We start from the raw sequence: 15,751 nt of genomic DNA, 5'->3' as shown, positions 1-15,751 counted from the left end.
GGTATAAACTGTTATGAATGTTTAATTGGCATTGTTTCTTAGTTATTTTTTTTTTTTAATTTTATTTCATTATATGATATTGTAATGTATTATTGTATGTAGGATTTGACCTCATCCAAAATTGAGTTCATTTTCTACTTCACCTGAATCATGATTTTTTGTATCATTCTGTTAACAACTAACATGTAGCTAAAATACTATCTATGTGTATGGGTTTAATAGCAGGATCATTACTAACAGAAGTAAATATGTTTATTCGGGTCTTGGTCTAGATTATTGAGATTCACCAGATGTTCCTGACCTAGTCCAGGCTCTGTATTATAATTTTAGCAAAAAATTTCTAATAACTAAATAACAGCTAACAATTTGTTTTGTAAACATTAGGATCATACAAGAATGTTATTTTCATTAGGTAATAGTTTTTTAAGAAAATGCTAATTGTGACCTAAGGTCAGGTAGAGAACTTGCTACTGAAAGGAAAATTCATTCATGCTTTAAAATCAAGCACAATCAAGTTGTATTACTTGACGTGTCCAGTAATTCATTTTGGGCTGGAATTTATTTCTTCAGATTATTGAATTCAAGTGATTTTCTCTGGAAATACAAAAGTGCTCTGATAAAATTCTTGAACAGAGACTTTCACTGAAATTTATACTGAATTCAAACCTTTAATTATATTACTGTGATTCAAAAAAAGACTCTTGAGACATCAGCATTATACAGGTTATGACATCAACACTTTGGATTTAATTTGGACTTCTACTAAATTTATGTTCGGGACTTTAAATTATTAGGACTTGTGTGTGTTAGTCTAGGATTATTGTGGGATTTAATTCGCAATATTGTAAGTTCTTTTCTTCTTTTTCTCACTTTGTATTCTATGGAAATAAATTATGTGTTGAATTTTTTAAAACGTTTTGCTTTTCATTCTTTTCTGTTACTTATTTTAAGAGCACAGTCTCGTAACAGTACACACATGTGTTGTTTTCTAGGTGTTGAATCTTGACATTTGATTAATGACATAATGTCAGAAGTGCAACATGGATTGCCTGATTAAATGTTTGCCTTCAGATAGTCATAACTCTACAATAAAATTACTTCATTTGTATTAATTACCATAATTCTTGAACCATGGATATAAATACTTGCCAGGATGGTAACCATAGTAACATTGAGATGAAGATAACATAAATTAGTTTTGACTTAATACATTTATGAAATTATTAATGCTTTTAGGCAGCTCTTGGGGCTGGATTTTCAAACAAGGTGCCAGCTCACACTGTGACACAAGCCTGTATTTCTTCCAACCAAGCAATCACTACAGGTAAGAATCAGTATTTAGATGTAACAAAATCGAATCACTTTACTTTAAAAAAGAGCAAGAAATCAAGAAAAAATAATAAGTGTTGTTTTCTTCTCTCTTTTGTACATTCCATTGCACATTTCCTGATTTGAAGACATTTTTATTTCATTGTTAATACAAAATGTAAAAAACATGGTGGTCTTGTGAGTAACAACTTCTGCAGTAACAAATGCTGTAGTACAAGTCCCATGGATCATGTAGGCATTCAACACCGACTATTTCAGTTATGGGTGTCATCTCTTAGAATTTGATTCTATTTACCTTTAAGTGACAAGTATTCACATCATTTGGATTTGTAAGCATCTGTATTCCTTTGGAAGGTCAATATTTAAACGCCCAAGAGGTACTTATGGCAAATTCAATGTTAAAATATGCAGACATTTTTTAACATAATGAACCTTGAGGTGTGATTCAGTACAATCCGGATTGAATGTTGCGCGCTGTGATGTCACAATGAAGGCTATGCATATTGGTAAACAAATTCGTACTACCCTCAATTGTGACAATTCCACTGGACACGGTCTTATTTCATCCCAAGTTTAGTACATAGCTGCCATTGTAAAAGTCCATAACAATATATATTTTTTATCTGGAAGTTACCTGCTGACAGGTAAGGTGCAGAGCATTCAATAATCAGGATTGAATAGTTTTTGATTAAGGAAAATTAGTGTTAAATTTTAAAAGAATAATTTATTTTTAACTTAAAATGAGTAAATGTGCAGACATGACCCATATAACTTATATTATAAAGAGACTACTAAATAAAAAGGGTTAAATTTGAATATAAAAATAAACATGCTGCGTGAAGTTCACTGTCTGTTTAGTGGAAGTCATTTTAACGAGGATAAGATTAAATCTTGTTTTGGGAAAGACTATAATTTTACAGAATCATTTACATTTGAGTCATTACAAAAATAACAAACTTTTGACTTTACTAATCAGTAAGTGGCTTAAACATTTACTTCGAAGTAAATTGAATTGAATGCAATAATGTTTTAATTGAAAATAATAGTACTATTTTAAAATCTCTTTCTTTATTCCTCAATAGCTATAGGATTGATTGCAGCAGGGCAGTGTGATGCAGTAATTGCTGGTGGGGTGGAATTCATGTCAGATGTCCCAATCCGTCACAGTCGCAAAATGAGAAAGATAATGTTGAGTTTTAATAAAGCCAAAACATTTGGGGCCAAACTTTCTCTGATTACAAAGATGCTGTCTCCCTCAACTCTTGTACCAGAGGTTGGTTAAGTATTCATCTGTGCTCTTTATCTTACAGCTTTAACATTTATTTTATGTGAAGTCTAAAAATACCACATGGCAGTGCTGCAGAGGAATGCAAAGTCACTGCAGTATTGCAATATTTTTGACAAAGGATATTGGTCATTAGACATGAAAATATATGGAAATGCTTAACTGACTTTGGTTAAATTTTGTGTTTTAACTGTTCATGTTTGAATCATTAAACTAGATGATTGTACAAGTCTTTAAAGTACCATGCCCATATAAAAATTGTCACTGTGACCCTTCTTCTTCAAATATATTACCCAATCATAATACTTTAGGAGAACTACCACTACCTCACAAATCCAGCCCTTCCAGATGCTACTTTTAGCTACAGGGAGCTAAAAGTTGTATGCCAACCTATTTGGCGGTTGGGCAGAGTGATCTCCCCTTTCATATAAGACTTGGTGGTACAGCCTGTAGCCGCATCCTCATGGCACCACTCCATTGGGAGAATTTGTGGATTAACTACCTCATCATTCATTCATTGGAACCCCCACAGAATTCAGGTTTTCCTTCATCTACTCATATAACCACGATGGCAGTTGCTTCAATCTTGTCCAGAGCCACACGTCTTGATCATCTCAAACAGGCCCTCAAAATTTAACATTTTTGCAACCAGTCTTGGAGACAATTGCTCAGGCACAATGGCCATCTTCTCTGAAAGCATATAAAGTTAGTAGCACAGTTTCACCCAGTGGTGCAAGAAAACGAACATATTTTACCTTTCCAGGCATCAATACCACAGATAGCTAACTTCCTCCTCTGGCTCTTCAAAGAGAGCCAGTAAGTGCCAAGTACAATCCAAGGTTAACACTGCATGATTGCTGAGACTTTTCGTCATCATTGGAGAGAGGATATCTGGCAGACCCAGGACTTATGTGACCTTCTACGCAACTTTGTGTATACACGGTCAGAAACCTTAACCCTAGGCCCAAACCTATCTTGGGTATTAACCTAGCTGGATAGGACATCTTTTGAACCATTTTCAAAAGCGCTCCTTTTCCTACAAGACGTGCTTCCACATGGCATTAGCAACTGCAGGCAGAATTCTGGAAATACAATCCCTATCAGCACACTTGATTTACATGCATTCAAGTTCAGACAAGATGGGTCAGTCTTATTTATGATGGCATCCTCTTTCCTTGCTGAAAACCATCTTTTTTCCACGGGTAACTAAAGGCCACCTACAAGACCCAGTCCAGGCTTTTATGTGATTCATTAATACGAACGGAGTCTTTGCATCAAGGGAGATCACACCTCTTTCTGCTTCTCATACACGGACAGGAATATCGATCAGAACAGAATATCACATCCTGTAGTAAGGGGGTTATTTCCTCAGCATATAGGGAAATAACCCCAGCTCAATGAACTTTTATGTACTGTGGCTTAAGAGGTTAGAGCAGTTGCCACCAACTTAGCATCAGACGGAACTGTTCAATAACCAACATCAGTCAGGCTGTGGTATGAAGATCGGAGACCACATTCTCTAGCTTTCATCTCAGAAATCTGTCATCGCAGATAGCCAGTTCAGTCTGATAGGACCTATATCTGCAGCTCAACAGGTCTTCCTTCCAGATCGATCAACAGCTTCTGGAGACTTGGCTTCACGACTTCCACTTGATTTGCGGGGGTGGGGTGGGGGTGGGGGGGCTTTTGAAGCTGCACCCCAAACAGATGGAGTCTTCTCCAGTTCGGTTACCTAGAAGCTGTCTCAATACCTTAGGGGACCGGAGATGGTGTCTCCAGGGTAATGGATGTACCTCCCTCCATCTCTTACCTGTTTTCCTAAGGTATTATGATTATTTCCTAGTAAAAGATTTTCTTCGAAAATACTTACCCAAACATAATACACATACAGCCTCACATCCTCCCCACAGTTACATCCATTGGGAGCTTGCCCTCCAGTCCAGTAAGGACTCATATTCTCACACTGTGCTGCCAAGTCTTGTATGTAAGGGGAGATCACTCTTTCCAACCACCAGATAGGTCGGCAGACAACTTTTAGCTCCCTTTTACTAAAAGTAGTATCTGGGAGGGCTGGATTTGCGAGGTAATGGTAGTTCCCATTAGGTATTATGATTGAGTAAGTATTTTCTAAGAAACATTTTACTATGAAAAATTGGTTTCACATTTCACTGACATAAGTTAAAGTTCTTATGCTGAACTCATGAGCACATAGGTTTATTGTGTGCTGTGTTCATGCTGTCTAATCTAGAATGATGAAATTTATTGATGGGATTCATTTTGATGAGCACTATTACTTCACTGCAGGAATCGCTTTGGTGACCTAGTGGCTAGAGTGTCCGCCTTGGATGCAGGAGGTCGTGAGTTCAATCCCCAGCCGAGTCATGCCAAAGACTAATAAAAATGGTACTAACAGCTGCCACGCTTGGTGCTCAGCATTAAGAGGTTAGTGTTAGGCTGGTTGTCCTGGTGTCAGGATAATGTGACTGGGTGGGACATTATGCTACATGTCTGTGGCATGATGCCCCAATGCTAGACATCACTATAAACTGCCACACTGCAGACATTGTAGCAATATGACTGAAGAATTGTTAAAGCTATGTTAGGGATCCAATTTACACACATACACACACCTCACTGCAGAAAAGAGTCATTGTGGCCCATATTCTATGCTTCCTTGTCTTTGGTTAAATTTTTTATTTCCTTGGCAGTATTCATGCTAGAATCATAAAATTGATGATATTATGCATCTGTTAGCATCACACATTGATAACATAAGAAGCTCATCATGACATGTATTTAATCTTTTTGGCTTTGCTTAAGCTTTTGGATTTACTTGTGACTACACTAGGTTTTGGCATGTTATATGCATGCTATACTTCCTGAAAACATGCATTGGCAGCTTGACAAGTAATACATGCTTTTTATAAAAAGAGATTTCGGTGATGTATATTTCATGCTCCAGTGACTTTCTTGAAATATTTTGATTAAGATTTAATTTAAATGTTATTTTGTTCAAATTGTGAAACTTCATCATTGGATGCATCTCTATTAGTACTACACCTGTATGAACAAAGAACATCACTGTGACCTTCTTTATATGCTTTTCTGACATAGGTTAAAGCTTTGTGTTTAGATTATTTGTCACCATAATGTTATATATATCCTAGCCTACACAAAATGCACATCTGATCAGAGCAGTTTTAAGTTGGAATAGATATGTTTAGTCACCAGTAAACTTACCATATTAATGATTATACATTGTGATCAGTTACCCTCAGCAGGTTAATAGTGTTTCGTACAAGTGAATGAGCATATTGAGTAGATGAGTGGACTGCATGCTTTTCGTGAAAGGCCTTTGCTTTTTCAGCTAATCAAGGTAATTACTGTTATATGAACTATACTTCTAATACTGGCTGTCACTTCCAGTCCTGTGACTTTCATTTAGTAAAGTCTTGCATATAGAGGTGGACACATAACTTCTGAAGCAGATTTTAAAAACAATGATTTCAAAACAAGAAAACAAAATAATCTCTTGTTTTCAGCAATTCATAATACCTCTACTTTGATATCATAGGAAAAAATCAGCTTTTTTTAATTCTTTGGTCTTTTGAACCCTATCACAGAATGTATGTATATATATATATATATATGTGTGTGTGTGTGTATATACATGTATATGTGTATGTAGTTTAAAGACATGTTAGCATAATTCTGTTTATATAGTGGTGATTTAAAGCTAAGTTCTAAGAATACAAAGCGACAAATTGCAAAAAAACTATTTAATTACAAAGGGGTCAATATTTCTTTGTCAAAATCACTTTAATCTGACTTTAATTTTTCTATTTTAATGTTAAATGGAGACTACTTAAAGCTTTGTAAAGGCAGGATTTGTTATTGTTCATTACATTCTGGTTTCATAATAGTATATTCTTTATTTGTGCAGATATGTATACTAATATACTTGTGTAAAATACATTTAATCTACCAGCTGTGGATATAACTTGTGTTTTTACTCTAAAAATGGTTGCCATGACTTCATTGAATCCATTTAGTTTCAGAATCTAACAATCTGATGGACATAATTTATCATATTTGACGATAGATTTTGAAATTTAACTGAATTTTATTTCTGTTAAGGAAACTCAGCCTCCAATATTAGGATTTTGTGCAATCAATAAATTCATGCATGAATTGTATATGCCAGTAACAGTCATAATTCTCACTCGTTATAGCTGCCTGCTGTTGCAGAATTTTCGACAGGAGAAACCATGGGCCATTCTGCAGACAGGCTTGCTGCTGCCTTTGAGGTCAGCAGAGCAGAACAAGTAAGTCTTGCCTGAAGTGGCATCTGGACTGATGTACAACTTTAGCTAGGTTGGTAGCATCAAATTGTGTTTGCAAGATTGTGTCAGAAACAAAACGTTTATAAAAGAACTATCATTGTAGTTGCATTTAATGATTTCATCAGATATAAACACATTTTTAGAAATCTGTTACATAAAAGTCAGTTAAATAATGGCTTGAGTTTCTCAAAGGGACTGATGCTGTACTGACTGAAAAGAATTTCCAGGAATTCAAGGTAAGACAGTTTCTGCCTTTTAACTGTATAGTGTTGAAATCTTCATTGATATTCTTCAGCTATAAAAATATGTTCAAATTAGCTGATGTAGTAGACATACTGGATGTCAGCTTGGCACCATTGTCATTTAGTATCAACAAGATATATATAAAATCTTTTGTATAAAGCCCAAGTAGATATGACTTGCTGTTTTGAAGGAGGAAGTGTTACATGATTTTTAACTGTGGGTGGGGGCATATTCCCTATAAAGTTGACAGCATTTCTGTGTAGTACTGTCATAAAAAATCTTTTGGTGAAAGAACAATGTCAGTATGGACAGCCATCTGGAAGAAGTTTTGATAACACGATTTTCAAGATGACCAATTTTTCAGCCATATTAGATGTCACATCAGCACCATTTTCATTTATAATCAACAAGACATCATAAAAAGACTTTCAGTGAAAACCCCATGACAATATGACTTACATTTCAGGAGAAATAATGATATAACAATTTTGAAGATGGCTACTTTGGCAGGCATGCTGAATGTCTGAATGGCACCAATTTACTTTAGGACCAACTATATTCAGAGGAAATTGTTTAGTAATATCCCCATGTTGGTACAGTCATCCAGTTGGTGGTAATAGAGATAATAATATTTTCAAGATAGCTACTATGGTGGTGAAAACCCCATGTCACTATGATATTAAAACTCTTAAACTAAGTAGCAGAAAGACGCAAAAGCAAAATGTTTTGCTAAAATTGAACAAATAATTTATTTCCTTGAAAACTAAGTGAAAATTCTAACGAACTTACAGTGTTATGATCAGTGTTACATCCCAAATCCAGAAGTATAGAGTGTTCCAAATGAAATCCAGTATTGAATGTGCTGATGTGTCAGTAGCCTTGAATATGCTATTATGTCAACAATCTTGATGTATTACAATGATATAATCCAGAATGTCCTTGAATGAATTCACAATAATCCTAAAATAATGATTTAGTAAAAATGTCAATGACCACATTGTAATTCCAAGGAGTAATTTAAATAAATATATCCTCTCAAATTATAACTGAACACAACTTAAAAACTGATTCCACTGGAAAGATGTTAAAAAAGGAATAATTGATTCTGATGTAAATAACCTTATATATATATATATATGTATCTCTAAGTGGTTTCTTTAATAATTGAGTGTCCATCTTTCCATCCATCAGTCTATCCATCACACTTTCCCACTGCTCTATAACTTAAAGCTGTTTGGGATTAAGGTTGATTAAGGGATGAAACTTGGTATATTTAATACATCATCAGTAGAAGGTGTGTTGTGTACTGCATTGGAGAGTCTTGTTTTGAAGGCCAAGCTCATGGTTCAGGATTTGTTGTTTTCCAACACATTTTCCCATCTCTGTAATGTTTGAGCAGTTTCAGAATAAGGGATGAACTTGGTATACTTGTATATCATAACAAGAATATGTGTGATATATTTTTCATTGGAGATCATATCTTCAGGGTCAATGTCACAACTCAGTATTGTTAATTTACATGTTCCCATCTGCTTTGTAGCTTCTTGGTCATTTGAGATTAATTGATTAAACTTTGTGAACTTGTACATAATTACAACAGACTTTGTGTCATGTAGCACACAGGTGGTCTTAAAGGTCATGGTGGTAAAACAAGAAACCTTGAATTAGCTCGTTTACTAACTCCAGTACTAAGGTAACTTCTTTTTATACAGCAGAACTAAATTGTGGACAGGAATTTTATAAATGCAGATGCGTTATCTACCGAGTTCTTAATAAAACACGGACAACCTCTAGCAGTAGAAGACTACATTGGTCCGTTGTTCAGACGGATGTTTACTGATTCCAAAATTGCAGAAAATATGCATGTGCAAGAACAAAATCATCTAATATTGTTAGGTGTTTAGCAGAAGATACTTCACTTAAAATTGAAGAAGCGATGAAAATTGGGCCATTTGGTATTGCAACAGACAGGAGTAGAGATTGTGACAAAAAGTTGTACCCAGTCTGTGTAAGAGACTTTGACAACGAAAACGGCTAAGTCAGAGTGCTCTTCTTTCATTACCAGAATTAACAGTAGATTCCACTGGAGATTTTTTTATATATTTATTTGCTTGATAATACTTTGAATAAATTTAAGTTGGCATAATTGTATGGGGTTTTAAACTGATACTGCATCAATGATGACTGGAATTCATAAAGGAGTTGCATTCTATATTTTAAAAAATGTCTCCATCATTGTACATATCAGGTTGTCTCCATCATATGATGCACCATGTTGCAGGAAAAGCTGCTGATAAATTAGAAAAACTGAAATATCAAGTTTAATTGGCACTCCACTCTATCTAACAATGTACTTCATATGGATAGAGTCGATTTTTTTCATCTTATTTCTCAGCTAAAAGACCCAATAACTGTAAGATATAAATTTCCTCTTTGTCAGGTTATGAAAGGAATATTGGTTCTTTAAAATTCCAGAGGTATAAATAAATAATTTTGTACATATATGCTCACTGAATTTTTATCATGTTCTATGTGGATTACTCTTTTTCTGCTTGGATTACTCTTTTTGTCCACTTGGATTACACTTTTTCCGCGCCAGGGGTTTTCATGTATGTGCATACTGAATTCAACCGATTGACGAAAATAAAATACAGCAATGCTTACCATTTGAAAAGGGGCTGCTGTCACCAGAATATTCTGTTTAAAATAATGTTAATTTTGGACATGGGATACCACGCTCATGTTTTCCTGACTCGCGATATGTCGGCCTATTCTGTGCACAGCGTTGAAAAGATGTAATATTTATTAATCAGGCAATAGAAATTAAATGCATTACTTTGGACTGTTTCTGTTGACATTTCAGTCAAGTAATTAGGTCAGATTTATAGCTAGTTTTACAAAATTGAATGTAATAATGCCAATAAATGGCAAGATATATTAAGCAAAGAAAACTGATCTTGTAAAAAAAGTTAGCGAAGTTCAACATTGTATTAAAAAAATAATCTATTTTGTGGAAGAGAAAAACAACAATGAATAGGATGTAACATGTTTACAACGTCTTGCTGATGGGGAAAAATTACTAAGAATTTAGAAACAGACTATACGCCAGTGAATTTCTTGAGAATTTATATTCTATTGGCAATTTGACACATTGGGTAGCAGATGATTTTGTACATGTGGGACAACTTCTTGCAAAAATGGAAACTTGGATTAAAATGCAGTATTGTTTTAAGGTGTTTATTTCCATCTTTTATATAATGTATTTATTTGTATGATTCAAAAAGATACATAGTAAATTGTATTTTCTGGGTTGCCGGTTTAAGAATGTCATGGAGTGGGTCTTCATGTTGACGTTTAGAAATCACATTTTTAAACACATTTCGAGTCAGAATGCCTGATATTTTTGTACACTTTATGAATATCACTTTTCTTAATTAAATTGCGATCATTCTTTCTTGATACAAAATGGATTTTTTACCCAAAATAACATGTGATCCAATGTTTACAGAAATGACGTATCGTTGCGCAAAATTACCCGACATGCAGAATTGCCCGACATGGTGGTATATATTAAAAAACGTTATGAGCCCCTGTATCAATACAGGTTTGGGGACTGGTTTAACAAATTACAAGAAGACAGGTTGATTTTACAGAAAATTCAGTCCTTGTTTGTACAACAGTATATAATTTTAAAGATCTTTTGTCGAAATTTAAATCAACCCTTTTGAAAATGTTTTTTAAATGATGGATATTTGACCAGATCTTTAGAAGAATAGGTTGTTGGAAAAATCTTGTTTGGAATTTTATTGGCACAAATAAATTTTGCGTTAAACTCTTTTCGTTACAAGACAGATTCTAATTATTCCCTTTTTGTAATAAATACTGTAATTGAAAATGCTACTTTCTATGAGATGCATATATATATATATTGCTATAGCATTCTTTAGAGTTAAAGGTTTGAAAGGAAACAAAACATAATTTATGTTCATTATTTTGTTCCCACTTACCAACATAATGCAGCAAAATAAAGCTAGAATTTTTATTCTGTACATTGAAATGACTTTACATGCCAATTTATTGGAATATAATCAAACTTGTTTCATGTGATACATTTTGTGGTTTTGTACATGATCATCTTTTCTGATTTCGATGTTTTTGGAGAGCCTTGAAAGAGAAACATTTTTAGATTTAGAAAAGCATGTTTTATAATCTAAAATGTTCTTTAATTCCATTCAGAAATGGTCATGTGTGAACCTTGAAAAAAGTAATTTCATCCTGGAAAACCGCAGGAAATGACCTGGAAATTTATCTTTAGAAAAGCGTGGGAACCATGTGCTTGAGATTAAGCTACGCAGCTTTGTGTACTTGTATATCACTTTTTGCACCTGTATTGTGTACCATATTGGAGATTTTATCTTCATGGTCAAGATCATGGTGTTATATATTTAATTTTTTTATTTCACCTTTCTTGCTGTTCTATAATTGTAGAACTATTTGAGATGAAGGGATAAAACTTAATATATCTAGTTCATCACTATAAGGTGTGCCACATGTTCCATTAATGTCACAGGTCAATAGTTCAAGTTTCAGTCACATTTGTCTTTGGCTTTCTTACTTGACATCCTTTTTTATGTATTTTTCCTTTAAGCCCTAGATAGGGAAATGAAACTTGGTTAGTACTGATGCCTGCTCAATAGCATTGCATATCTGTCTGAAAGGTCAGATCTCATTATTGTCATCTTTTGTTACCTCACCATTTTAGACAGGGGACAAAAATTAGTGAATTTGTTTGTCTGTAGAATGATGCTTGCTTTTACAGGATGACTATGCCATGAGATCACATAAATTGGCACACGAGGCTACTGAGAAAGGTCTTTTGACAGATTTACTTCCTTTTAAGGTCCCAAGTAAGTATTTGTATATTAACCTCATTTGCTTTTTAATTCTTTCTGTTGCTTAATTTTTTAAATCAGAAAGAGTAAATGTTACTTAAATTTAGTAGAACTTGTTGATGGTTGAATGTAGCAGAAAATTTTGTTTGATAAAAGGGATTATTTCTGTGGACCTGCTCACCACATATACCACTCCCTCGATAACTCGCGCCTTGATAACTTGCGAACCTGCTTATAACGCGGATCAGGCATGGATCCCATTTTTTAAACCCAAAAATTGATCCCTATTTGTTGAACTTGAAGCAAATCACGATCAAAAATTGGTAAAGGAAACTTTGATTTATCGCTTGTTTTATCAGTAGACCTGGAAATTTTAATCAACACTATGAGATATCAAATTTAAAAATAGGTCATACAATTTTTTACATTTTCTTTCCAAACGACATTCCTAGTACACCGCAATTAATGATATGTAAGGAAATTTCAATCAATGAAAATGTCACCTATGCTGAGTGGAGGCAGTACTTTAATAAATAAATACAAATTAAATAATTTTTTTATCAATTGAAATTTGTGTTCTAGTTCTGTCTTTTAGTTCCTTTTAAGTGTAATCATCATAAATGCAATGTGTCTTCTTGTAATTAAATGTAAAATGCTTAAATCTACCGTAAAAGCTATGTCTGCAAGCATTTCTCTGAGAACCTAATTAAGTGCTGACCATGTTTTGATAATGACTTGTGGAAGTATTTGTTATATTGTTGCACTGTATTAAAAGATGGCCTCTGTATTATCACGTTAATTATGTCTTTTGAATAAAAAAAAGTAGGTGGAATAAAAGAAAAGTCAAAAGGCACAAAAATCCTACAAACTTAAAATCTAGCAGCCCTGGTCATATGTCGGGTGAATTCACTTCATTTGATCAATCGAACACTGTTATTAATGTTATTGTGTGTGCAACATAAACTACCTTAAATTAACCAACTCTTTCATAACTGTGATCAAAGATAACAAGGCAGCCAAGCGAAATGAATACTTTGTAAAATAAAGAGCTTGATTTCACAGATATGTACCATTGTGGGCAGGTGAGTTTCCGAGAATTCTTGAACTGGCACTTAGAGATATCCTTGGGGATGATAAGAAATTTCATTATTACTTCCAATGAAATCAGCACATCAATATTGTACTAATTGAACATTACAAAAATTGAGTTTTGACGTAGACGATTGTCTCACACAATAAATGTCGTGTGTTTTTGAAAAAAAGGAATCTTGTTTGGTGGTGAATCAACAGTTAGTCTAGTTCCCTGCTTGTAGACTCCTGATTTGGCAGGATATTTATTAAACACCACTACTGGAACCAGACTCATGAAGAAAACAAAAAGCAGTGACATAATACATAGATTTTTTACGTACACGTGATGGTTGTTCAAACCAGTTGGAACAATCTTTCATATGTTGGATATTTTGAAAATAAATTTTATTTAAACAGAATAACAAACAGCTTCATTAGTAAAAGCACATTATTAAAAATCATTATCGACGTGATTGTAAAATGAGGATTCAGTCATTAAACAGCCCAGTTCCCCAACGCCGCTCTTCCCCCCTCCCCCGGACAGTTTTCTCGATGTCAGAGTGAATTTTTCAATTTTTGGGGGTCCCTCAGTAATTCGCACATCGCTTATAGTGCAGTCTATGTTTGTGGACCCCTATGTGCACGAGTTATCGAGGAAGAGGTGTATACATACTTTGGTACACTGTATCTAAGAATGAAATCACTGTTATATTCACAATCAGTATTATGGAATCAAGTCAATACTTATATCATTAAAACATATATTTACTTAAAAAGTTTATTTAAGTTTATTTATCTTTGTGGGTTTAATTGCTGATAATGAAAAATCGTTCTCTTTTATTCCTTTTCATCATGCTTGTTCATACTAGACCTATTTAAAACCAGAACACAATAGAAGTTTTACTTCATTGTATACAATTTTTTTATATATCTTACTTTTTTACTTGTCATCATAATTAGTGTTGTCACATATGGCATTGATAAACCTGTGGCCAGTCTTTTCTTTATTAAGTCAAACATGTTATCTCATAGAGGGTTTTCCTAGCATTGTTTGTTTCATATTACATTACCAGCATCTGAAGTAGCTTCATTCCTGGCAGCCAAAACCAGCAATGCACCTGTAGTTAGACTGGACTAATAACTTATTTTAAAAATTATATTTGTTTCTAGGGCTGTCAGAATTTTAGTAAACATCTACTGGGTACCCATTGACCCTAATGATTGGTTATCTGGGTATGTGATCCAATGGAAATTGTATTAAATGTGAACTTGAACTGTTTTGTTGTAGGTTCATACATGCCAACTCTCAAGAGAGGTATAACCATAAATATTACTAATACATGTGGCAAAAAAGCATAATCTGAGGATAGAAAGATGACATATTACATACAGGAAACTATGAAAAACTATGAAAAACTTGCATTTATTTTTGCTACTGACCTGAATCTAGAGTTGGTGAAAATTCTTGTCACAAATCAGCTAAATATATGTGAATGAGTACAGGAATACAAACATAAAATAAATTGATAAGTTATTTATATACAACGCTCTCTTTAACTAGTCTGCATGTCAAACTTTTGCTGAATGGCCATGAAGTCCACAAATTCTAAAATGAGCATGATGATGTGCTCAATCTAAATACCATATTACATCACACTAGAATTCTTCTTTCAGAATATGCTAATCACTATTGATTTGTCTTTTCCTGATCCAACATGTTCTTAAGTTTAACAAAATCTCTCTTCTGGCATTTTTCAGTCATATTACATCCATGAGTCACATCAATAAAGCCTGTTTAGCATAATATTTGGTGCCATCTTTTTTCAGCATAGACTGATCCACTGCTTAAGTGTGTATTGAAATATAATGAATCGGTGACATGGCTTCACATTGAAGAAACCCATGTTTGCTTGGAAATGTGTAATAGACAGTTACTGTTAATAGAAAATAAGGAAAGTAGAAGGTATGCAGTGGATAAATGCACAGTAGCCAACAGCCACATAACACAAGCCTTGAAGTATATGCATAATTTTGTCTCACTCCTGATGTTGGCAGATATACTAGTCAATCTGAATTTGGAAACTTTTATTTTTTAACATGAACTAAATGATTACCCATTAGATCATTTTATTACCTAATGGGCAGGTACCTGAGTACCTGGAAACCCGTTGGCAGGCATATTTGTTTCATAAGTTGCTTACCCAGAGTTGAGTAGGTTCTGAAAGAAAACCTGCTCCTCATGCAATTACCTTTTGTTCTTTTCAGTTTGCCCATCAGAGCATTCATCTCACCTAGAACAACAGCATATTTATAAGGATGCTTGAAAACCCTACTGAGGTTGAAAAATTTGACTTAAAGTTACTTCATTTATCAAAGTTTCCTTTTGTCCAAATTCTGAGTGGTTTTAAAATGTTTATCTATCAAAGTATTTTCCCTTTTTGTCTATAGATGTGAAGGAGACAGTGACAAGAGATAATGGCATCAGACCTTCATCCAAGGAACAAATGGCCAAACTGAATCCAGCTTTTATCAAACCACATGGCACAATTACAGCTGCCAATGCTTCTTTCTTGGTCAGTATTAGTGTA

At 34.0% G+C, this 15,751-nt stretch overlaps 1 protein-coding gene across 1 annotated transcript in view; it reads left to right on the top strand.

Moving 5' to 3' along the window:
* LOC149807171 (trifunctional enzyme subunit beta, mitochondrial-like) overlaps positions 1 to 15,751 on the top strand; it is a 53,881-nt gene that overhangs the window by 20,058 nt on the left and 18,072 nt on the right. Inside the window, exons 6-10 of the mRNA XM_089963073.1 lie at positions 1,237 to 1,324; positions 2,412 to 2,602; positions 6,847 to 6,939; positions 12,020 to 12,107; positions 15,612 to 15,736. Of these exons, the coding sequence (XP_089819199.1) occupies positions 1,237 to 1,324; positions 2,412 to 2,602; positions 6,847 to 6,939; positions 12,020 to 12,107; positions 15,612 to 15,736 (585 nt within the window). The remainder of the gene's footprint in view (positions 1 to 1,236; positions 1,325 to 2,411; positions 2,603 to 6,846; positions 6,940 to 12,019; positions 12,108 to 15,611; positions 15,737 to 15,751) is intronic.

This window comes from Sinohyriopsis cumingii, chromosome 1 (genome assembly GCF_028554795.1).
Source record: "Sinohyriopsis cumingii isolate HCF-2022 chromosome 1, ASM2855479v2, whole genome shotgun sequence".
In the NCBI taxonomy this organism is placed as follows: domain Eukaryota; kingdom Metazoa; phylum Mollusca; class Bivalvia; order Unionida; family Unionidae; genus Sinohyriopsis; species Sinohyriopsis cumingii.
Note: the sequence above shows the minus strand (reverse complement) of the source record. Positions and strands in the feature narration are given on the sequence as shown.